Source organism: Galeopterus variegatus, unplaced genomic scaffold (genome assembly GCF_000696425.1).
Source record: "Galeopterus variegatus unplaced genomic scaffold, G_variegatus-3.0.2 Scaffold13401, whole genome shotgun sequence".
Lineage (NCBI taxonomy): Eukaryota > Metazoa > Chordata > Mammalia > Dermoptera > Cynocephalidae > Galeopterus > Galeopterus variegatus.
The window spans coordinates 7,864-32,474 of record NW_007739512.1 but is presented as its reverse complement, the minus strand read 5'-3'; the positions used below and the strand labels follow the sequence as shown (position 1 = coordinate 32,474).

Sequence of the window (24,611 nt, the reverse complement as noted above, 5' to 3'; positions counted from 1 at the left end):
TAATTGTAGAGAATTGCAAACACACAAAGAACTGTTCCACAAAACAACAGGCCTGTACTCCTCAAAGTGCCAGTGTCATGAAGAAGAAAGGCTGCAGGCCTCTCCCAGATGACAGGAGGCTAAAGAGGCGTGGCACTGGAATGCAAGGCACAGTTCTGGGTTGCTCCTGGAATGAGAAAGAGAAGACTACCATAGAGGACATTGTTGTTATAGAGAGAGAAACAAAGCAAATGCATACATGTTCACAACTGATGCATCTAGACGAAGGTTTATGGTAATGGTACTATTCTTGCAACTTTTCTGTAGGTTTGAAGTTTTGTAGAGTAACAAATTGAATACCAGGAGCTTGAGCCCCCAGAACTACTCCCTCGCCCCAATGGGGCCAAGGGTGGGGGGTTTTCGGTCTTCAGAGAAGGCCTTCGTGGGGATGGGGAAAAGCTGTTTGTGCGAGTGTGACCACCTGCCTGGCCTGGGGCAGTGGCAAAAAGGTGATAGTGACTGGGCCAGGAGACAGGGGCCTTGTGGTGACAGGCACCTGCTTGTCTTCAGTCCTCACTCTTTCCCAATGTCCCACCCATAGGCAACTCGGGACGTGGTGCTGAGCCGGACACCAGAGCAGGAGGAGGACCGGACGGTGAGCTTGCAGAATGCTGCGGCCATCTATGACCTCCTGAGCATCACGCTGGGCAGGAGGGGGCAGTACGTCATGCTCTCGGAGGTATGGCCGGCCATGTGGCCCACCCAGTCCCTGGGAGTCAGATAGTGTGTAAGGAGATCAGATGGGGTCCCATTTGTCGCTTCTCCACTTGTCACTTCCCTGCTAGGCCGCTCTGCCACTTACTGGCCATGTGACCTTGGCAAGTCATGCAAGCCTTAGCTTCCTCATCTGCGAAATGGGCATAATTGGAGAAACCACCTCACAAGGTTGTTGGGAGGAGTAAATGAGTTTGTACACATGAAAAGCTGAGATTTGTGCCATGCACAATAATAATAAATGTTAGCTATTTTTGTTGGATGTCCACATTTTGAAAGCTCTTTCACAGATCTTATTTTACTTGCTCTTCACTATCACCCTCTCAGGTCATTCACATGTTATAGAGGTGGAAACTGAGGGCCAGAGAGGGTAAGAGACTTGTGCAGGGTCACACAGCATGCCAGTGGCAGAGACAGGGTTACCCCTGGGGTTCCAATAGGAACCCCGTGCAGGCCTCGTGCAGCCTCCCAAGGGTGGTGCCTGGGGCAGTGACCACTCTGCAAGGGTATGAGTGGCTGGGGTAGGAGGACTCCTGGTAGGGAAGTGCTGACCATTTCCCCCTCCCCAGTGCCTGGAACGAGCCATGAAGTTTGCGTTTGGAGAATTTCACCTTTGGTACCAAGTGGCCCTCTCTATGGTGGCTTGTGGGAAGGTAAGGCCCAGGGGGTGCTGGGGGTTACAAAGTCACCCTCAGGGGGTTCTGTTCTTCTCTAGTCCCTCCCCGAGGTGGACAGTGGGGCTTTTCTGGAGCTAGGTGCCTAGGGAGAAGGGGACCGGTAATTTGGAACTATTATCCAGTAGCTGGTTTGAATTTCCAGGAGAGTGAGGGGCATGGGAGGGGCCACACAGACACCTCATGTGAATCCCCTGTCCACGTGCAAGTGACGAATGTACAGGTGTGAGTCTGTGAGTCTGCAGGTGGTTTTTTCTGAGTGTGTATGCACACAGGGTCATGGAAGTATTGCTGGTGAATGGATGGGCACTGCTATAAGAGACAGGCGTGGGATGTGGTTCCAGGTGAGGGGAACATTGTGCCACATGGGCTGTGGCTCTTGTCCCACCTGCCATGAATTGGGAACTTGCCTAGGAGGGAGGGGCTGGAGGGCGTTGCAGAGCAGCATCACCCGTAGGGAGTTCAGAGGGAGAAATGTGTGATGGATGTGGCTTGGGCACCCGGGTGAGGACAGGGTCTGGAGGATGGGGGGCTCTGCCCAGAGACAGGGACTCTGGGGCATGCGTTTGCTCCCCATCCACCCAGCTCCTGTGCCGGCACCCCTGCTTTTCCCTCAGATCAGAATTGCACTTACATAAGCCTCTATTTTAAGCAGTGACATGAAAGGGAAACCTTTCCGGAGCGGGGTGCTGAGGGTGTTGGGGCTGATGATGCTATGAATGCAGGAAACAAGGTGGCATGAGCTCGCAGATCGTTCCAAGAGCTGTAAATACCCAGAGCCCTTTTGTGGGGCTGAGGGAATTCCTCACCCCGCCCCCCGCCGGCCCATCTGTGCCATGTTCCATTTCTAGTCCCGCAGAGTCTCTGAGGAGGGCCCTCCCAGCCTTGCCAGTGCCTCCTCCAGGAATGGAAGGTGTACAGGCAGCCTGGGCTGCAGCGGCCAAGGCAGGCCAGGTCCTGTGGGGAGGGAAGGAAGGGCAGGGGCTGCAGCCTGGTAGGTGGGAAGGGACGAGGGAGGTACAGCCAAGAACCTGAGGAGCCTTCCTGCCCGCCTCTGCTGGGCATTTGTCTTCCCAGACCTCCCCCCTCCCCCATCACATCAGCCCCTCCAGGGCATCTTGAAGTCACAATGTGATCATGATCAACTGGGCTCTGTGCTCAGCAGGGTCTTGTCAAGTCTCATGGAGAATTCAGAACACAGAGAGGGTGAGGCCCCCCACATCCAGGAGACAAGAAATGAGAGAAACCCTCCTAAGGAGCTGCGGGGGTGTGGATAGGTGGAGGCAGTGGGAGGGAGCAGCATTCCAGGCAGAGGAGACAGCAGGAGCAGAGGTGCAGGGCTGGAAGGAGGAGCCGAGCTCTGGAGGCACCGTCTGTCTGGGGTAGTGGGGACAGGCGGGGAGGAGGTAGGGATGGAGCTTACGTGGAGCCTGGGCAGACAGCTCACAGTGGCATGGGGTAGCTTCCTCCTGCCTCCAGGAGACAGAGAAAATGCCTCTAATCTTGTGTAATAGCAAGCATGGACCAGCAGAGGCTTGCGTCTTCGGGGGGGGGTCTTGAACCCCTGCAAGGAGCTAAGGAAAGCTGGGGCCCCCTCCTCAGAAAAATACACTGCACATGAAAGTTAGCTTTAGTTTCTGTGGGAGCCCTTGGAAGCCCCCCTGGGCTCAGGAGAAGGTGTCATGATAGCCCAGTTGGTAAGGGGTCTTCCACCTTTTTACTGAGAAACAGCTGGGCTCAGAGAGGTCTAGACACAGCCTGGCACCATCCCAGCATCTGTGAGCTGGTTTTCCAGCCTGGTTCCTTCATAGACCAGCAAGGTGAGCACAGGAATGGGCTCACAGGGAGTTGGGGTGGTCGGCGAGTTACTTGTGCAGGAGGCCCCGCAGGCTGGAGACACTGGTTTATACCCACCTGTGCATTTGGTGCAGTGGGAGATTGTTCTGGAAGGCATTCTACACCCACTTTGGGAACCCTGCACACGAAATTACTCTTCTAGTTGTCCCAGGCAGCCCTCAGAGGAGTGGCCACACCTTGCTTTTTCCAAGAGCCTAAGGTGGGAATCAGGGTGTGACTGTGCCCGAAAAACCTTCCAGAAGATGAAGCTGGGCAGATAGAAATATATCTGGCGCTTCAACGTGCGGGAATAATAGATGAGTTTGTGGCATGATTTAGGTCGTTTCTTCTCTTGGTCTCAGAGCAGCAATTGCATTGGCTGCGTTGCTAGGTAACCAGCATGACAAAAAAGAAAAAGAGCGGCTGCTCCGGCTGCTGAGTCCTCAGATGGCTCCTTAAATAGCAGCGTTTTTTGGTCTGCCTGGGGTGGGGTGGAAAGGGGTGGGGGTGGAATGTGGAGGGTCAGGGTTAGAGAATCCTGTGTTTCAAGGATCCAGAGGTCAGAGCCCAGAGAAGGAAGAGGAGGAGAAGCCTGCAGCTTGCTGGGCTGTGTAGATGAAGGAGCCTTGGTGAGGAGCTTGGAATGACATTCACACAAGAGGGTCTCGGGAGGAGGTGACGGCCTAATAGCTCCTTCAAAGCCCCCACGCAGCCTGACTGGCCCAGCCCAAACCGGGCACCCTGTGCAGCCTCCCAGCCTGCAGTAGCCAGTCATTTGCTAACACTCTCTTGTGCTTGCTCTCCTAACGCCTTGTCTCCTGAGAGCACTGGGGGATGGTGGCATTTGTCTTCTCTCCCCAGCCTTGCTGTGAGCTCCTTAGAGGCAAGAACCATGGCCTCGTCCCCCTTCCCATGGTGACTCCACAAACTCCAGCCCAGTATTGGACCCAGAGGAGGCCCTGGGCAAAGGCGCCTGCAACTGGACTAAGTCTGAGACAGAGCCAGGGAAATCTATCACATCTGGTTGAGAAAAGCTTTTTCTTAGATGGAGGATGGGTTGGCTGGAGAGAGGCGGGGGGTCCTGGCTGAACAAAGATGAGTTAGGGATCCCAGTTTTGCCAGTCACTCACACACTGCTGTGGACAGGCCAGCCTTCCAGAGCCCCCATTTCCTCAGTGGTACCTCCATAGTTGCTGGGGGGGGGTGAGAGCTAATTAACAGTGGGGAGCTCTGCACACAGTAGGGCCCGGTACATCGAGTTATCATAGTTACAGACACATGCACCTGCCTACGAGGGTGCCGCTATGAGGGTGTGCACACTGGGGGGTTACTGCTCAGTTTCCTGGGAAAGCTTTGGACTTAGTTAGAAGTGAGAGAGAGAGAGAGAGAGAGGAGAAAGAGAGAGTGAGAGTGTGTGTGTGTGTGTGTGTGTGTGTGTGTAGCAGAGAAACGGGCCTCTCTGGCCAAGGGAGTCACCACAGACAGTGTAGTGTAATGGTTAAGAGCTTAGAGCCAGACTGTATTCAAACCCCAGCTCAGCCACTTATGGTCTGTGTGTCTTTGAACAAGTTTCTTCACTGCATTTCAGTTTCCTCATCGGCAAATTAAGGTCATTGTACTTACCTTATAGGAGTGTTGTGAAAATTAAATGACTTCATATTTATAGAGCACTTAGAACAGAGATCAGCCAACTCTTTCTGTAAAGGGTCAGATAGAAGACGTTTTGACTCTGCAGGCCAAGCAGTCTAGCACAACTATTCCACTTTGCCATTGCATCATAAAAAAGCCACAGACAGTATATAAATGAATGGACATGGCTGTGTTCCAATAAAACTTTATTTACAAAAATGGACAGGGGGCCAGATTTGGCCTATGGTCTAGCACAACTATTCCACTTTGCCATTGCATCATAAAAAAGCCACAGACAGTATATAAATCAATGGACATGGCTGTGTTCCAATAAAACTTTATTTACAAAAATGGACAGGGGGCCAGATTTGGCCTATGGGCTGTGTCTTACCAACCCCTGACTTAGAACAATGCTTGGCACATAGTAGGATCCAGATAAGTGTCAGCTGCTGTTTTTGTCGTCCTTGTTATTGGTGATATCCCTGCCTGGCTCTGGGTGCTCTCCTCCCTGGCCTCCCTCCACACTTGGCCATCCTCAGCACATCCGGTCTGAGTTGCTGGAGCCTTGGGGGATCCCCAGATTCTTGTCTGGAGGTTTTCTCTAGCTCTGCCAGCTTGGTTTCTCCCCTACCAGCTTTTATGCATCCCCCTAACCCCCTGCCTCTGAGTCCCAATTTAGAGACCCCCTTTCATTCCTGTGGTTCAAATTTGAATTCCTTTTTGAGCAGTTCCATCTGTTGTCGTGTTAGCTGTTGTCACATCACCTAAGGGCAAGAGTCACAGCCTCCATTCTCCAGATGAGGAAACTGAGACCTAGGGAGGGACTTTCCTGCCAGCACCACCTGGGCTCCTCCCACTAGGCCCTCTTCCTGGCTCTTGGGAGGAAAGGGGCGCAGAGCAAGAACTGATTGTTTGGGGAGCTCCCCCACCGTAGGCATGGGGCACCTCAGTGTGTTGAGACCCAGTGCTGCAAGTGATGGTGCTCTTTCTTCTGCAGTCAGCCTACGCAGTGTCACTGCTGCGGGAGTGTGTGAAACTGCGGCCCTCAGACCCCACTGTGCCCCTGATGGCTGCCAAGGTCTGCATCGGGTCCCTGCACTGGGTGAGTGAACTGTGGGGCCAGGGCCCAGGTCCTGGCGGCCTGCTGTGGGAGGGTGACAGCAGTGGGGGTGAGCTGGGTGTGAGCATCTTCGTGTGTATGTGAAGGTATGTGCTGTATTTGGGGGGAATAGGGGGCTGCAAGGCAGGCAGGCCTGGGGCAGGAAGAAAGGCTTCTGAGGAATGGCCAGCCTCAGTCTCCAACAGCAGGCCCCCAGACTCAGGACGGCGTCTGGTTTGTGGTTTGGCCTTGAAATGTGGTCTCCAGAGAGTCACATGTAGGGAAATAGAGGTGTCTCTACTTGCCCAGCAGTGGAGGTAATGAGCAAGACCTTGGAGCTACCTGGACCAACCCATCGTTTTAGAGACTTCAGACAACCTAACATCCAGTATGTACAGGCCTGCAGGTGTAATTATGAGTGGTCCCAACCAGCTCTCAGCAGAAGGGGAGGTGGCCTCTCTGTCAGCCCCTCTGCTTCCTCTTGACTGCAGCTCCGGGCCCTTTCCCTGTGCTCTGCTGCCTCCTGGCCGCTTTCTGCCAAGGCAGCCGAGCTGCTGGAGGCTGTAGCTCCAGGTGTGCCCTCTCCCCAGCTGTTGGCCTTTACTGCAGGCTCCCGAAGACTCTCAAGAGATGAGCAGCCAGGAGCCTGGAGCCCCAGGCCTTGCCTTGGTGTCCTCCCGCTGCTTCCGGAAGTCCACTTGGCTGCTGCTCCAGGCCTGTGGGGGCTCTTGGGCCCATAGCAGTGGACCAAGGGTGGGGCTTCTGCACAGTGTCTCCTCCAACTGGGAACTCACTCTGGACAGCCTTGGCTTGCTAAGTCCCAGTTAGCCTCCCAGTGTCAGGGGTGGTCCTTAACAAGTGCACCATCCCTCCTGCATGTTGGCTATCAGCCCTGCCCCACGTCTCCTTCCCTCTGAATTAAATAGCCCCACTTCCTTCATATGCCCTGTGGGCACAGGGTCTCCTGAAGTGGGCACTTCATCTGGAGATGGTCCTCCCTGACTTCCTGCTGGCATGACACTCGCAGTCCACATCTCACCATTGTGTGCTCAGGTTGTTCTAAGGCAGCAGGGGCCAGCCTCCAGGTGCATACAGCAGGTGCTTCAGCCTTTACAACTCACCCTGCCACTCTCCCTTCCTTAGGCATCCAACAGACAAATCATGGGCCCTGGGAAGAGAGGTGATAAACCCATTGCAGACTCTGTGTTCTGACACTTCTTCCCGAGGACTGGAATCTCACTGTCCCACTGGGCCTCGCTTTCTCTCTGCTTCAGGGAGTGCTGACTCCCTGGCACAAGGAGGGTAGTAGAAACAGCACCTGATCCTCAGATCCCCTGTGTCACCGTGGATGATGGGGAGGAGAAAGCGTGGCTCCTGGTCCTCGGCTTTATGGTTCCTATCAGGGAGAATTACATAAGACAGATGCTGGAAGAGGCTCTAGGCTTTTGGAAGGGGCAGTGTGACGATGAGATGGTTAAGAGTTTTGCTGCCCACCCACTGGGTAGCCTTGAGTAAAGCATGCAGCCTCGGTATGCTTCAGTATCCTCATCTGCAAGATGGAAATAATAACAGTCTCTTGCTCAGGCATGACATAGATGACATAAAGTATGGAGAGGGCTGGATGAGTCGGGGTCTTCATGGAGGAGGCAACCTTGGACTGGGCTGGGAGGTAGCAGGGAGGATCCGGGCGGGCCCACAGCAGACCCTTCCATCACCGCCTGTTTTCCCCAGCTCCATGGTCATCAGGGAACCCTCTTGCTCCCCAAGTCTTTTGGGGAAGACTGTTGGCATCTTGCTCCCTAGAGGCAGGGTGTCCTTATGAGCAAGCACCCCAGACGTGGGTGGCATGTGGGTGCTAAGCGCATGCAGCAGAGGGTGGGGGTATGAGCAGGAGAATGCAGAAGGGTGGGCTCCCTGATCCCTAGCTCAGACCCCTGCTTGTTCCCAGGGCTTCTGAGAGGACTCGAGTTCATCACTGGGATGAAGCCCAAAATACCCATCTCTGTGGGGGGTGGGGGGAGGAGGGCATCTGTGCTCCTAAAGGCTGCCAGCTCTGAGGTAGCTGTGGGTCCACCCAGCCAACGGCCGCCCTTGCCAGGAAGCCCTAAATTTAGGTCTTCCCACCATGGAGGAGCTGTTTCCCTCAGCAGCATAATTACAGTAATTATGTGCATTCAGAGTACATGGTAATAAAATTAGGATCAAATCAGTCCAAATTGAAATCAGATGAGTTAGGAGCAAAGTAATCAATGACAACATAAATAGAAAAGCCCAAAAGGAAACAAACATGCAGACTTGTCATTAAAATTGGGGAGAAGGGTGAGCTGTTTAACCTCAGCTGAGCAGTGTATTTGGGTTTAGGGGCTGGTGTGAGCCAAGGTTTAAATCAGGCACAGGCTAGAGCGAGGTCCTGCTGGTGGGCAGGGGGTAGGCTCCTGGCAGCCTTCCCTGATCTGGAAGCCTCACCACCACCACCCCTCCACACCTCCTAAAGCTCCCTTTATTCCTGCCTTGGGCATGGATCATGTCGCGTTGTGATCACTTGTGTTTCTTGAGGGCAGGAACTCTCTTTTTTGAAGCCCCAGCCCAGAGTTCAGTGTTTTTGCTCCTTGGATGGCTCCTCCTTGCCAGTGAGCACCATCACTTGACAACAAGTTCTGCCCTAAGTGGTACTTGTCTTCCCAACTAGATGGGGAACTTCTTTACTTCCTATGTCTTGTACTGTGACCCCTTTCCCTGACAAAGAAGCCTGCGCATAGTAGGTATTACTAGTGACACACACCCCCAACTGCCAGCGATGGGGTGGGAGATCTGCGTTGGCTTCAGTGGTCCTCCCTGTGCTGTACAGCTAATTCTTGCTCCCTGGCTTGGTGGTGGGCAGAGAGTAGGCTACGGGGAGCCCGGGGCAGGCTGTCCTCCAAGGAGGCCAGGCGAGGGGCAGCCCAGAACACTCTTCTCAAGGCCTTCAGTGGGAAGAATGGCAGCGGGCAGGGGACATTCGTGCATGAGACAGGGCGCAGTTTCTGAACGGCATCTGACACCCCCATCATCTCCTGCCTTCACAAGGCGAGGGGCAGCCCAGAACACTCTTCTCAAGGCCTTCAGTGGGAAGAATGGCAGCGGGCAGAGGACATTCGTGCATGAGACAGGGCGCAGTTTCTGAACGGCATCTGACACCCCCATCATCTCCTGCCTTCACAGCTCTTCTGGCTCACATCAGCCCCCAGCAAGCCCAACCAAGCCCTGCCAAGCCCCATGCACAGGGGACAAATCTGGGGGTGGACAATTTGGTCTGGGTTGCAAGAAGGGAGACTGAAACTAGGACATTTGAAAAGCGAGTTGTGCTGGGTGAAACCGGACTGGTGGGTGGCCACATGCCCAGAGGCGGAGCACCTGCTGTCCCTGCATCCTGTCATGCCCAGAGCCAGTGTGGGACGCCCCACGCTGAGTCTGGGGCTAAGAGCAAGATTGCCCTGGGTAGGGGCCGGGCAGAGATTTGTGTGGTCACTGTTGGCTGATTCGGGGGTTTGTAGCAGGTGGGAGTAGCTGAAGCAGGTTTGGTTTGGGGTGGGAGAACCCTGGTCCCAGGGTTCAGGCTCCCCTTGGGGCGGAGAGGGCTTCCCAGGCTCTGACCCGGTGGTGGTGATGACAGCGCTGAAACCAGAGAGGCTTGTGTGGCAGCCACCTGCCTTAGCATGGCCAGTGTCCTGCCAGCATCCCCATTTTGGGAGCAGGAGGAAAGGGAGATGCAAATATTTTTTAGTATCCCTCCAAACACCGTTGTTTAAAATTTGTTTAATTTAGAAAGTTGAAAGCTTTATAGGAGGCAGAGAGGATGGGGTGTGCACGTGTGTCAGACACAGACAGGGGAGGATGTTGTAAACTGGAACAGCCAGGCTGTGATGCCACCTCTCACCTTCTTCCCGTGGGGGGACAACAGGTGGTAGTGGAAAGAGCACAGGCTTCGGAGGCAGAGACGCCAGCGTTCAGATCCCCACTCACCTGTCTCCTAGCTGTGTGACTTTGTGAGAGTAATTCACCCTCTCTTGTGCCTCAGTTTCCTCACGTGTAACCTGGAAACACTCATGTCCACTGTTACAGGGTGGCTGTGAGCATCAGGGATGAAATGAGGAGTGTACCTGCTTAGCATGTTGCTGGTACCTGATAAATGGTAGCTGTCACTGCTACAGTCCCTTCAAGATAGCAGGCACTCGGAAAGGATGTGCCTTTACATTTTTGCCTTCATTTTTCAAATTCAGAGGTGGGCAGAGCCAGGAAGATGATTAAGTGTTTATGAGGTAGGGAAGAAAGAACACCAGCTCTCCTGCCACCAGCTTGTGGAAATTAGAAAGAGTGCCTACTCCTCCCAGGAATAGAAAAGTGGATTTTCAGTAGAGCAGCTAACAGTAGGTTCTGGGCCCCCTGGGAAGGAACTAAGGAGAAACTGGAGGTACTCCTTAAACAAAGCTCTGTAGGTTCAGAAATGAACTTTCTCTAATTCCCAAGAAGAGAGGGACGGGGTGATGATTCCTGGGGTGAAACCTCTTCAGCCCACTGCAAGGTGCGTGAGACAGCCCTGAGCGCCGGCGGAGTGTACAAGCAAGGAGTCTGTCTGTGTAGGAACCAGATGAGGAAAACTGGAGAGTTACAGGAACTTGTGAAGTCACAGGAAAGTTTTTCTTATGTAAAGCAAAAACAAAGGATCAAAACATTACATGCCTCAATGCATCCTTTTCCCAAAGGGTCAGAGAGGAGAAAAATAGAAAACTACAGAGGGTGTTTGTATCAGGCAGGTTTAGCATCAGGGGACCCGCGTTGGAAACACAGTTCTGCCCTTTCCTAGGTGGGTGACCTTGGATGGGTCACTTAACTCCCCTTGCCTGAGAACATCAGCTATAAAACACCTGTTCCATCAAGTAGCTGTGGCACCGTGAAAATGCCAGGTGAGCCCTTCCTCACCCTGGAATGGCAAGGGAGGCAGCAGAGGAGGCTCTTCACCTGGGTTTTGTGGCAAGGTTGCATGGCTGCCCTGGGTGAAGAAGGCATTAAAGAGCGGTGTGTCACTGGAAAGAGAAAGGTTGAAAAAGAAGCCTGGAAACCCCTTACCCTAGAAGTATTTTGATGAGCAAGGAGGGGCCAGTGCTGTAACCTGAGCTGGTTGCAGAAGCAGCAGCCACCAGCTGTTAACTTTTGAGGCCACCAGGAGGAAGTGTCTGGAGTCTGGAAAGGGCACATGAGGTACTAGGCAGGGAGGAGGATGGCTAGGGTACTTGTAGAAGGGCAGGCACTGGGCTTCTCTGCAAACCTGTGATTAGAACAGTGTTTGCAGATCGCAGGTGGAGACCCATTAGCATGTTGTGAAATACAGCTCTTTAAAAAAAAATAAAGTTGAAATAGACCATCAGAGAATAGGAGAGGAAATATTCCAGTGCATTACCCACAGTAGCGGTGAGTCTTGAGACAGTGGGTAGGTCTGGCGGCGGTATGGATATGTGCCCTGGACCATGAACAGGGGTCCGAGAGCTTGGACCACCCAGCATAGCAGGCTGCACAGAGTCTGGGGAGTAGTAGACTCTACTTTTCCGTGACTAAGGGTCAGGCCGAGAGACAAAAGACAAGCAGTAATATCCCCTCTTTGGATTCTGAGGGCTCTTTGATGTCACTTCCTAGTTTGTCAGATCATGTAGGTATAGGGGACAGGGACTCTACTCAGATGACACTCGTCACATTAGGCTGAGATTTAAGAAAAACCCTGGAAGCCTTGACTGATTATATATATACACACATATATGTGTTGTGTACTTGTAATATTTATATAAATGTGTAAAATAAAACTAATAATAATAGCTTACATTTTTTCAAGCACTGCTCTGAGCATTCACCGTGTCTTTTCTTAAGTCCTCCCTGCAACCACCCTGAGCCTTGACTGATTATATATATACACACATATATGTGTTGTGTACTTGTAATATTTATATAAGTGTGTAAAATAAAACTAATAATAATAGCTTACATTTTTTCAAGCACTGCTCTGAGCATTCACCGTGTCTTTTCTTAAGTCCTCCCTGCAACCACCCTGTGAGGGAGACACTGTTGTTGTCTCCATTTTATAGGAGAGGAAGCTGAGGCACAGCAAAATGAAGTGACTTGCCCCAAATTAGTGAGTGACCCAGCCAGGATTTGAGCCCAGATAGTCGGGCCCCAGGGCTTGTGTCCTTGGCTACTAGGCTGCTCTCCCTCTGCGTGTAGAGCTTATTCCTGGGTGTGGAGCTGATTCTGGAGTTGGGTGGGATCCTCGTACTTCAGAACAAAGGTGGCACAGGCAAATTCTCAAGGGCTTTAGGATTCCCGCTCTTGTTTTAGATGAAGGGGAATGGTGCACTATAAAGCTTTTTGTTTTATTTTTTGCTGTGACAGCATTCTCCCCTTTTTTTTTTTTTTCCTTTTTGTCTTTTTTACTGACCGGTAACGGGATCGCAACCCTCGGTGTTGCGCCTGCACCACGCTCAGCCAGTGAGCGGGAACCGGTCTCCACATGGGATCCGAACCCTGGCGGGAGCGCCGCCACGCTCCCAAGTGGCGCACTCTCCAGTGCGCCACCGGGCCGGCAACATTCTCCCCTTTTGCTGGCTCGTCAGAGCTCTGATATATACGACATGGCTGTTGAGTGCCGAGCCAGGATTGGAACCTGTGTCTGGGACTTGCCCCCTGGTGCCCTTCTCTCCGTGTGGCTCTGACTTCAGGCCCCTACAGCCCTCCTGAGTCCTGCTGGGCCAGGTGGTCCAGGAGACAACCTTGGGCCCCCTGGACAGCCGAGGCTGGGCAGCAGGCAGCTGCAGGGTTTCCCTGGCTTTAGCCTCCCTGAGCCCTAGGTCCTCGGTCCTGATAGTGCTAAAGACAGAAGCTCAGCACCCCAGACTCCCTCATCCTTTCAATGACAGCCCTCCAGCCTGGAGGGGGCCCACTGCAAGGGCTGGTGGCTTGAGCTGGACCACAGGGCAGCTGGAGGTTGGGGATGGTAGGCAGGCAGCCCCTCATCCCCTCTCTCTGGACTGTCAGGTAGTCCCCTCTGCTTCTATTGCATTTGGGTGTTATTTTTCCCTCTCTACACAATGGGCTGTCTGCTCCTTCAGTGTGTGTGTTTGCACATAGCTCACCACTGCTGCACGCAAATGGTGGACTCAGCCCAACTCGCTTCCTATGGCTAATGGCCTCTGTCTCAGGATCTCAATTCCAAACTCCAGGGAGAGAGAGTTCACCACCACCAGCACCCCAGCTGTGGCCAGTGGTCAGGGGACACACACAGCTGCCACTCTCCTGCTGGGGGGCATGGGAGGCTGAGCAGGGATAGGAGGGGGCTGGGGCAGCACTGGCTTTGGTGCCAGGAGCTACTTGGGGTGACTCTAGTTCCCCAGCTGACTGACTTTGTGAACCTCTGACAGGGGAGATGCCCATGGTTGGGGGTTTTGGTGTCCGTGTGGCACTGAAGGGTTTGGGTATGATGATATAGCCAGCCCACTTGTTGTGGGCCGGTGATGAAGGAATCCTCCATGCTCTCTCTGGAAACTGGTGTTCTCAGTGACAGGAATGCAGGCACACTGCCATGCTAGGCACGTGGGCGGGTGACATTTCCTGAGTCGGGTGGGAGGGAGGCATGTGGGCCATGAGTGGGCATAGCTGAGGCCCCCTCTGTCCCCTGCCTGACGGCTGTGGGTGCCCCAGAGTATTTGTGAGACCCACCTCGTGTGTGCCCCTTTCTTCGTCTCCTGTGTTGTGTGTGAGGTGTGCACACGTGACCTGCACCCGTTGGTCCTTTTCCAACTGGAACAGTCCCTCCTGCTCCCAGGACAAAAACAGCCCCAGGCCTTTTTCCCCTGAAAGTTTGAGCTCCTTGTCTCAGGGAGGGAGCAAGCACATGGGGAGCCAGAGTGGCAGGCTGCCTGCTCTATGGGGCTGCTGATGGCCAGCAAGGCATATGTTCCGAGCCCAGCTCAGAGCCCTGCCTGCCCCAGCCTTGGCTCCCCGCTCTGCCGAGCAGGGCAGATGCAGACACGAGCCCATAGAGGCCACTGAGCAAAGGAGCTACATAGACTGCCTGGTCTTTCTTGGGGTCACGCTCTCAGCAGAGCTTGCCTGGGGAGCTGGGATCTCTGGGGCAAAGGCAGCTTCTTCCTGTGAGAGGTAGTGCCATGTGACCTTGAGCTCTCATTCTTCCACTCAGTGGTTGTGTGGCCTTAGACAAGCCACCTGCTCTCTGGTCATGCTGCCCACAGAAGAGGAATTGCAGATCTTCTCTGTACTTGCCCAGCGCTGCCCCAGGCTGGTGATTGTGCAGGCGAAGCCCCCCATCCCCCTCCTCAGTGACCTTTGCCTCTCCTTTTTGCAGCTGGAAGAGGCGGAGCACTTTGCCATGATGGTGATCAGCCTGGGGGATGAAGCGGGGGAGTTCCTCCCCAAGGGCTACCTGGCATTGGGTCTCACCTACAGCCTGCAGGCCACCGACGGTGAGTGCAGGCCCTAGGAGGCCTCTGCGTGGGAGTGACTCAGGCTTCCTGACTGCCTCCCAGGCATCTTGCCCCTCCAGTGCCCGCCTCCTCACCACTTTCCCATATGCGCCGTCCACGCCTCTGGGATAGACGTGCATGCGTGCACACGTACACACACCCCCGGTCCCATTTCCACTCTCTTGCTCAGACTTGCGTCACTCTCAGCCATGTCCCCCACTCTCCTCTTCATGGGCCCAGCCTTTCCTACCCTCCAGGCTCAGCTGCTACAAAGCCCGTGCTGATCTTCTCTGTGGAACTCCTGGTGCTTTCTGTCTGTAATGCGCTGTCAGCCTCAACCCCATGGTGTTTTTGTTCTGGTTCTCATAGGCCTGCCTTTACCCTCAGCACCACTGCAATCTTCTGGGGTCTTCTAAGCCCCCCCAACACATGGCATAGTGCCAGGTACACAGCAGGTGTTTAATAAATACTTGTGTTTGGCTGATGGAATTCCAGTCCTACCTTCCCCAAGCCTGGCATTCTCTCCCCAATCCTGCCAGGTCAACCGTGTGTCTCCCCCCATGGGACAGCCACCTGATTTTGTATCCTTTCAACTTGAGGGACAGGTAGTGATGGGCCCCCACCCAGACCAAACCTGGAATAGTAATCACCCACCTCCCCTGAATGCCAGACCCTGGTAGCAGGGCTCTGTGCAGGGAGCCCACTTCGCATGGCCTCACAGGCCCAGCACAGTGGGAATTAACTGTGATGTGCACAAAGAAGGGAGGAAGCTGTGTAAGAGAGTCTAGTGTGTGCTAGCACCCTGCTCTTTGGTGACCGTGGTCGTGTCTTCAGGTATCGGTGAGCTCTGCTTAGGGAGCACCAGGGTCTCTCTACACACCAGTCAAATGAGGTAGTTATTAGATCCTTTCTTGAAGTTTGGTTTGCTTTGACCAAAACACCCTCCTTTTGCCTTTAACCTTCTCCAAACAGCGGTTGCTTTCTAAGCTTTCTGTGCTGGGGAGCCCTGACCACTCTCAATACCTAGTCCTTGTTAGCGGGATTCTGATCCGTTCTGAGGTGGGCCCTGGACACAGTCATGTGACAGCTTCCCAGGGGGTTCAGCATGCAGCCAGGGCTAAGAAACCCTGCCCTGCTGCATTAAAGTGGGATGCAATTTACTGGAACGTTTCCTGGTTCTGGTTAATGCAAGTATCTTCATGGGTAAGAAAGCCCAGTCAGAGGTGGTGGCCTTTCTGTGGAGGCTGGGGCCTCCTGAGGGGGATGACTGTGCCATGGAATGCTTGTAGGCTTGGGCATTTGAGAGGGTCAAGGTGGCCCAGGTGGCAGAGAAGGCAGTGGAGAGAAGGAACCAGCATGGCAGGAAATGTGCTGGGAGGCCAGGGCGACAGACAGCATCAGCCCGGGGCTGCTGCAGTTTGAGGTTTGCCAGACAGGGCTCTGATAGAGCCTCTCCCCGCAGAGCTTGTGTGCCCTGGGGATGGGGGCAGGGCTGGGTCAGCACCTCTTCAGCCACCTGATGGCTCGTCTTCATCCTGTCTTCTGCAGCCACCCTGAAGTCCAAGCAGGATGAACTACACCGGAAAGCGCTGCAGACGCTAGAGAGGTGAGGAGCCCGGGATTGGCACAGAGGCCCCTCTTGCCTTTGGAGGCAGAAGGTGGCACGTCACATGCTTTACCTCATCAGACCTTCTGATGTGGACAGAGCAGAGGTTTCTGTCCCTGTTTTACTGATGAGGAAACCGAGGCTCTGAGAAGTGACACGGGAAGTAAGGAAGGACCTTTGGGGTGGTGCAGGCTCCAGGCCTCCGGCCTTCAACACCTCCTGCCTCTGCCTTCTCTGGCCCATCCCTGCCTCCTCCCTCTGAGCGCCCCCGTGTGTCTTCCTCCCTCCAAGCACTGCTGTGGCAGTGTTGCCAGGTAGGCCCTGCCCCCAACTCCTTATGCCAGCTTCATTGGAACACGTGGCTCCCCAACCCAGGGAGGGAGCAAATTCTAGTCCCTGCCCACCTCCTCTGAGCTCCAGGAAATGGGGAACTGTTCCCACTCTCCCCACCAGCCTTTCATTCCTGAGGCTTCCAGCCCAGAGAGGCCATTCCCAAGACCTCTGTCCCAATGTGGGGAGGCTATAGCCAGGGCAACAGATGCTCAGAGGAGAGGGGCCAGGCCTGCATAGTATATACATGCTGTCTCCCCCACCCTTAAACCTACCCCTCCCTCAGGGTCTGTCACCTCAGTGCCAGCCCTCTCAGAGCCACTGTCCCCTGCCTGGGGCTGCCTGTGGGCCTTCTGCCTGAACCATCGTCTCCCAGCTGGGTACCCCTCCAAGGCAGGCCTGGCAGAATCCTCCAAAGAGTTGCCTCGAGAGTGCCCAGCACAGGGCTGGCTTGCTGGGGACCCTGATCACCTGCTGGTTGCTGGACCCTTGGTGCCTGACTTGTTGCTCCCTCTCCCCATGCAGAGCCCAGCAGCTGGCGCCCGGTGACCCCCAGATCATTCTCTACGTCTCCCTGCAGCTCGCCCTTGTCCGACAGGTGGGTTGTGACCGTTCTTAACCCCCAGATCCCTGCGCTGCTGATCTTCTTCTCACACTTCTGCTTACTAGCTGTGTGACCCTCCAGAAGTGACTTAACCTGTCTGAGCCTCTGGTTATTTGTTGTGTGAGCACTTTCTACCTCTCCTGAGAGAGGCTTAATGAGGATGAAGTCAGACGATGTGGCTAAAGCCCCTGGCCCATGGTGAACTCACAGGAGGGGATTATTTTTTCTTCCGACTCCTCCTACAACATTTTAGGCTCCTGAGAAGCTGATGAGTGACCCTGACAAGCATTTGTTAGTGTCCTCCCCACCTGCCAACCTTCCCCGTGGGTCTGGGGAAATAGCAGGGTTGGCACATGGAGCCGTTTCTGGATGGGCTTCTGTGTGGTCCTAAAGCTCTTCCCTGAACCTGTGGACACCACTGTCAAGCCTCGGCCTCTGGGTCCTGATAGGGGCCTCCCGTCCAACCACCTCCCCCCCACCAGGACCACCACCCGCACCCACAGCTCTCCAGGCAGACCGGCCTTCTCCCCAGCTGAGCAGCTGCACTGTTGGTGCTGCCAGGACTCAGGTTTTGTCCAGGGACTCCCCACCCAGGCCCTCAGAGTCTCCTTTGCTTTCACACATGCACCTTGGCCCACAGGCTGGCACTCTGGGCACATGCACAGCCTCTGAAGCAGGACCTCTCAGGTGGCCTGGACCCAGTGCGTGCTGGCTCTGACATCCCCACCTGACTGCTCAGGGACTCAAACAAGCCTTGGGCTCCTGTAGCACAGCTGTTTTCACTGTACCATCCAGAAATTGGCTGAACTCCAGAAAGAAGCCCACAGAAGCCCCATTGTACTCGTGTTGGGTGAGGGCAGACCCAGCTACTATGGGTGGGCTATGTCTCCCACCCTAGACTGGGTGAGCCCCACCATCTAGTGAGGTAGGTGACAGGGGCCCTGTCATACACCTGAGGAAACTGAGGCAAGCCAGCACTGAATTCAGGTGTCTGATCCAAAGCCTGCCCTGCCACAGCTGAGAAGTCCCATTTGGCTGTAGGTATCCCGCTCCCCTGGCCCACCTGGAGACGGGGCCCTAGCAGCCCTGCTCACCAGCAGGAGGCTGGTCCTACTGGGCAGGGTTGGCTTCTAGCCTCTCCTCTGGACAGCCCAGCTCCCTCTGTCATTGCACAGTGACTCTCACTGCTGGGACCCCTGCCTTCTGACCGCATGCCTGGACCCTCATCCAGTGCTCTTGTTGCCCTAGGTCACTCCGTATCTGAGTCATTCTTTCTCACTCTCCAGCACCTCTGTCTCAGCCGTCTTCTCCACAGCAGCCCTGCTGTCACTCCCATGGTCGCTCCTGAGGTTGCTGGCTGTTTCTGTTCTTTCCCCCTGCACCACCTCTCCCAACGTCTTCCTCCATCCCTTCTCCGCCTCCGGGCTGCACCCACTTCTCTGACCTCTGGGTCCTGGGCCAGACACTGGGTACCCCTGCACCTCCTTTTCCAGGATCATCACTCTGCTCCCAGGAACACCTTTGGTTATGCATTTTTTAATCTTTCGAATCACTCACCTGTCTCTGATGAACAGCAGCCATCCTCCCAGAGACATGGCTGGGCTGGGCCAGTGGTGCCTGGTGCCCAGTTTCCTTGGGAACCCCAGGTCTTGGCAGCCTCAGGGGGCTGAGGGCCTCTGAATGGACTCTAAGCTAGAGTCCTAGGCTGCCTGGGTCTCTGAGACCTCCTGCCTGTCCATCCTGCCATGAGCACATCTGGCTGCCTGAGCAGTGAAGGCCGCAGATTTGGATAATGGAGTCTGCTCTGGCAGAATCCCCAGGGTAGGAGCATCCTCAGGGTGGCACAGAAAGGCTGAGCCAGTGGCCACGCTGATCCTAGCTTCCTCTTCATGCTCTCCTTGACCTATCCACAAAGGAAGGTCACTGCAGGAGAATGCTGGGCCTGGCAAGACTCTTCAGAAAAGACTCATGAGGTTCCTAGAGGATGGAGCCCTGGTGAGGACAGAGTTGCAGGAGCCACACAGCTCCCAGGCCCGAGAGCACAAGGGAACATGTGCCTTGGATGAGAAGGAAGAATCTTCCCTCTTCCTTAGCTGCCTAGGCTTTGAGGGGCTTGAAGAGGGAAACTCACACTTCAGAACATGTTTGCGATGCTGGTACTGTGCAGAACGCTTTTCATAGTGTCTCATCCTTGTAGCCACTGTAAGAGTATGGCTGTTATCCTCATTTTGCAGCAGAGGAACTGCAGCCCAGAATGGGGAATGCCCCTTGCCCCCTGAGGTGCCAGTTGGGAAGTAGCAGAGCTGGGGTCCACCCTCTGATCTGACCCAGCACCCGAGCTCTTGCCACTGAACTTCTGAGGAGGAGGGGTACTTGTCTGTGAGCCTCCTTCGGGTGGTTTCCCCATCGGCACAGGAACAGGTCCAGAGAGAGGGCCAGGCCAGCTCTGGGCCTATAGCTAGCTGGCTGTCTGAAACAGGGCCCGGCCCTCCAGTCCTCTCTCCCTCTGTACCTGGTCACAGCCTCGCACCTGCCGAGGGCTAGATGCTGAGGGGAGGGGCAAGGAGAGGAGTGGCGTGTCAACAGGGAGCAGAGCCTTAAGTCAGGGTGCTGCTCAATGAAGCAGCAGCGTGTGTTGGGGAGGAGAAACAGGCATCCTGGGGAACAGGGCTGGGCCAGAGGGGCTAGGAATGAGGTGGGGGTGGCGGTCAGCTGAGCCCTGCCATGGCCCTGAACCAGCAGCATAAGAGGAGGCTGGCCTTGGGCCGTGACAGGGTTTGAGTCTAGGCCCCCCATTTACCCAGAGCAGGCTCAGCAGCCTGTGTGAACCCACAGAGAGCCCTGGCTGGGAGTAGGAACACCCATGGGAGCTCCTGCTCTGCTACTGATTGGCCCCACATGCTGGGCCTCTTGGGGTGGGCAAGGGTAGAAGATAAACAGGCATTTTTGTTTGCACGTACATTCACTCTCAACCCTCTGGGGTCAAGTGTATACCTAATTTGCAGATAAGGACACTGAACTCAGAGAGGCAGGCGCACCAGGAACAAAGGCTGGAGAGCACAGGGCCAACTCTAGAAGCCGGCTCTTGTGAATTCATAAACACACTCTCCTGCAGCACCCAACAGGCCGAAACTAGTGTGCTCAATCAGCAGGGGTGCAGCTGAGCAGGGGCGCAGAAGCCGCGGGCCCTGGGTGAGTTTGGTGGAGGACTGCAGAGGGCTGCCTCCTTGCAGATCACATGGGACTGCTTAAGGAGCTCCTGCAGCCACCAGGACTGCCCAGCCTCTTTTGAAGAAGAGTGTTTAATTGGTGACTGCCAAAATTCCTTTTTCTCCTTCATGCTTGTGGAAACTTTTCCTGGACCCTGCCAGGGGTGTGCAGGCCTGGACATGGTGGGGATCTTTTCTCTCTGAGAGTAGCAGCCTTGCCAGCTGAGCAGTGGGTGGGTGGAGATGCCAATAGGTGGAATCGGAGGTGAAGACAGAGGCAGTGGTTGTCACTCACTTTCTGATGGGGAAACCACCCGAAGGCGGCTCACAGACAAGTACCCCTCCTCCTCGGAAGCTCAGTGGCAAGAGCCCAGGGGAATCTTGGGACCCATTTGGGGTGTCATGCTAAGAATGGTTTCTTCAGAAAAGGGGAGTTTCTCGAACCATCCACATCCTCCCCTGGGGTGGGCCATGAGCAGTGACCCACCCTGGCCAGTTGGCAGACAGCCAGGCAGGTGTGTGGCCTTAGCCTAGAAACAATCTCCCTGTGGGATGTGCTGGGGGGTTGGTCCTCACCTGCAGATGGGGCTGTGGCCCCAGCACCGAAGCCCTCAGCAGCTAGATCTGGTAGGTGTTGGAGTCCCACCTGGCAGGGTTGGCAGGAACAGTAGAAGGTGCCCTTTTCTGCTGTACCTGCTGCCCCTGGGCAGCCGCACCCATTGTCACCCAGCACTCCAAGGAGAGAGGCAGTAAACACTAGCCAGTGATAGTTGGGGCTCATGTTGGCCTCTGGTCTCTTCCCCAGTGCTGTGAACTCTGCCCACACCCGAAGGGAAAGGCTTTCCTCGGGCCATACCTGTGGTGTCTTCCTATGGTCAGACTCTCCAAGTGTGGCTTTCCTGACCCTGTGTGATCTGGCCTCTTCCTGTCTGTCCAGCCCTACTTCTTTTGTATAGAACCAGGCTTAGGGCTGGCCCGTGGCTCACTTGGGAGAGCTGGTGCTGATAACAGCAAGTCAAGGGTTAAGATCCCCTTACCGGTCATCTTTTTAAAAAATTTTTAAAAAAATATAAATAAATAAATAAATAAATAAATAAATAAAAATAGAACCAGTCTTAATTCATTGAATTGAAAAAAAAAAATACCCCACAAAAAGCAAGACTAGAATTTAGATAGGCCCATAGAGCCAGCCCTTGGCTCACTTGGGAGAGTGTGGTTCTGATAACACCAAGGCCATGGGTTCGGATCCTATATAGGGATGGCCGGTTAGCTCACTTGGGTGAGCGTGGTGCTGACAACACCCAAGCCAAGGGTTAAGATCCCCTTACCGGTCATCTTTAAAAAAAAAATAAATAAAGAATTTAGATAGGCCCCACACTGCTCACGTTCAAGGTCTCCCCCTCTTTTGGGTACCCGCCTCTGCAGGCCTCTCTGCCAGCCTCTCTGCCTTTGGTCAAGCTGCACCCTAGCCTGGAGCACCCCCTTTTCATCCCTCCCCCCATGCCCTGGGCCGGACTCTACTGACCCCTGTGAGCAGAACTCCAGGAAAGCATCTGGCCTCTTGTAGCTTCCACTCCTCCCGGTCATGAAGTGCTTCCCAGTGTCTACCTAAGTATTTTGTGCTACGTTGTAAATCTGCATCTCTTGATACCCTCCTTGGCAGCCACTTGGGGGATGTGTTTTCTTGCAGCAGCATCCCTGCCCCAGCGCCCGGGGCTCACCTGAGTTGATCCTGGTGTGCACCCCTTGGCAGCTGGCACCAGCGTCCTGGGAGGTTTGTGCCTGGGGAAGGTTGCTAAGCTGGTGGGTTTCCCTTGGCAGATCTCCAGTGCCATGGAGCAGCTGCAGGAGGCCCTGAACGTGTGCAGGGATGATGCCAATGCTCTCCATCTGCTGGCACTGCTCTTCTCTGCCCAGAAACACTACCAGCCCGCCCTGGACGTCATCAACATGGCCATCACCGAGTACCCCGAGAACTTCAAGTGAGTTCCCTGGGGGTGCTGCTGGGCCCGGGGCTGGCCAGCCACTGATGCAGGTGCCCATGCAGGCCCACCTGCCATGTCACCAGCTAACACACATGGAGTAAGCACCCATTGTGTGCATGCTCCCTGGTGGCGAGACGGGGGCGAGGACCAATAGGGTTGGCAAATAGCCATGGTGCTCTGCACCAAGAGGTGCTGGGTAGGGAGTGGGGAGCTTATTGGGGGACTATGTGGACTGCAGAAGAGACTGTGCTTGAATGCACGTGCACCGGCTGCTTCCACCGACCCTGGGCTGTGTGTAAGCCTCGGGAGGACACCAAACTTGTGTACTTTAATCATAACCTTGATACAGCCAAGGATGGGATTCTAATACTGGCTGGGCTGGTGGAGGCCAAGGGGGCCATCCCCCTTCCTCCAAGCAGGTCAGCTGCCTCCCCTTTGCTGGCAGTTGGGGGAGGGAGTTATCTTCCTCCGGGGTGGTCCTGCCACAAACCCCACTCCCCTCCCCATAATCCCCCATTGCGCTTGGCCAGGTGGCAGTGGGTGGGGCAGAACTAGGCCCTGCTGCCCCCACCCATACACAGAGGATCCACTGCCACCTGGCTAGGACATTGAGGAACAAGAACCATGCTGGGCCAACTGAGGCAGGAGGGTGCGTTGCTCTGTGGCAGGGAACTAGGGGAGGTCATCTTTTGATATCTGCCCTCCTCCCCTCGGGGCAGTGACGCTAGGTATAACAGGCTTTGTTTCTCTGAATCCTCTGATCCAACACTGAGAGGCCCTAGGGCACCCCGACTCCCACCCTGTTCCTCCTTAGGGTCTGAGGAAGGCCATTTAGAACCAGCCCAGTACTGTCCCACTGCAGACAGCAAGGAGGAAGCTGGGGTCCTGGTTATCCTGAGAGGTGACTCACACTGGCAATGTAAACAGGTTCACAAAGAATTAGAGAAAATTGGCATGTGTCTCTGCAGTGATGGGTAACAGAGGGGAGCTGCAGTTGTTCCAGCCCAGGGAGGTTCTCTTCACGGGGAGTCTGGGCTTCCACCTCTGTCCATCACTAGCCCGTCAGAGACAGGGGTGACCACAGGGCAAACGCCTGGCGCCCTGGGCTTGCTTCAGAGGATGTTGCAAGTGGTTTTGCCTGTGGCCTTTGCCAAGGCGCTGAGGACTGCTGTGGACGGCTTCCTCTACACCAAGGTCAAAGAAAGGTGCTTTGGGAACGGCAGAGTTTCCTGAATATAAACTCCATCACGTGCCTTCCTGCAGAGTGGTGCCCCAGTGGATAAGACTGAGGGCCCTGTTCATCCTGCACATTGTGTGGCCAACGACATAGCCTGTCCTTTGTGGTTGAGGGACAGCCCTGATTCTGAGCCTTCACCCAGCCTTCAGGAAACTCTTAAAGTCAGAATCTCTTCACTTTAGAACAGGCAGGTAGCTCAGGGAGTCCTGAAGTAGATAAAACAGTGTGTGTGGACAAGGGATCAGTTGCCTGATCTCATTAATCCCACATACAATACAGCAATACAGGGTGACGGCATTTTATTTCATTTTTAGTTTTTAATGAAAATGCACAAAAGACAAAGGTTCTCCAGTCCCAGTGCTGGCACATGACGTTTTTTCAAACTCCATCCTCACACCTGTCTGGCAGGATCTGACCCACTGCTGCTGGCATGTGCTCCCACACCCCCATGGCAGTTAGCAGAAAAGTGTCATGTCACCAGTGTTCAGGAAATGGGAGATTAAGTCAGTGAAGTCACAGCACATCAGTCACCTGCTGAAAACCCTCCAGTCTCCCCACTTCCCTTAGAATGCAATCCCACCTCCCTGTATGGACTTCAGGCCTGGCTTGATCCAGGCTCTCGTCCCCTCATGCTCACCTCTCCTCTCCCCAGGCCTCCTGCCTTTGGCCTCTGCAGGTTCTGGGTCTTTTATGTGGAATACCCCACACCCCAGACAATTTAACAGCTTATTGTTCAGGTCTTGCCTCACGTGTCCCGTCCTCTCAGGGACACATGCCTCCCCGATCCGGTGTGAAGGAGCCCCCACTCTCCCCAGCTGCCGTCTACCTGGAACCCAATTTTTACTTCCTCGCAGAAGATGAACTGAAGTTAGCTGGCTCCTGTGCCCGTTTATTCTATCTCCCCGACCAGGGTCTGCCTGGCCCCCGCACCCAGTGCGCAGTGGACATGCAAGAGGAACGATGCTGAATTTAGATATTTTGAATCTAAGGTGATCGATTTAATTTTTGTGTGTCTGTGTCTGTGACTGTGTTTGTGTCTGTGCATGCCTCTGTGTGCGTGTGTGTGTGTCTGTGCCTATGTGTACGTGTGTGTGTCTTTGTGTGCTGACTGTGTTTGTGTCTGTGCATGCCTCTGTGTGCGTGTG

General features: G+C 54.6%; 1 protein-coding gene across 1 annotated transcript; it reads left to right on the top strand.

Moving 5' to 3' along the window:
- Positions 1-580: 580 nt before the first annotated feature.
- Positions 581-24,433, top strand: LOC103581582 (tetratricopeptide repeat protein 7A-like; the record flags this gene model as incomplete). The annotated part of the gene is made up of 9 exons (XM_008563380.1): positions 581-718; positions 1,323-1,406; positions 5,890-5,994; positions 14,378-14,495; positions 16,044-16,101; positions 16,957-17,029; positions 22,066-22,226; positions 23,288-23,423; positions 24,233-24,433. Coding segments are annotated over 9 exons (1,074 nt in total), but the record flags the coding sequence as incomplete, so codon positions are not given.
- Between the last annotated feature and the right edge of the window lie 178 nt (positions 24,434-24,611).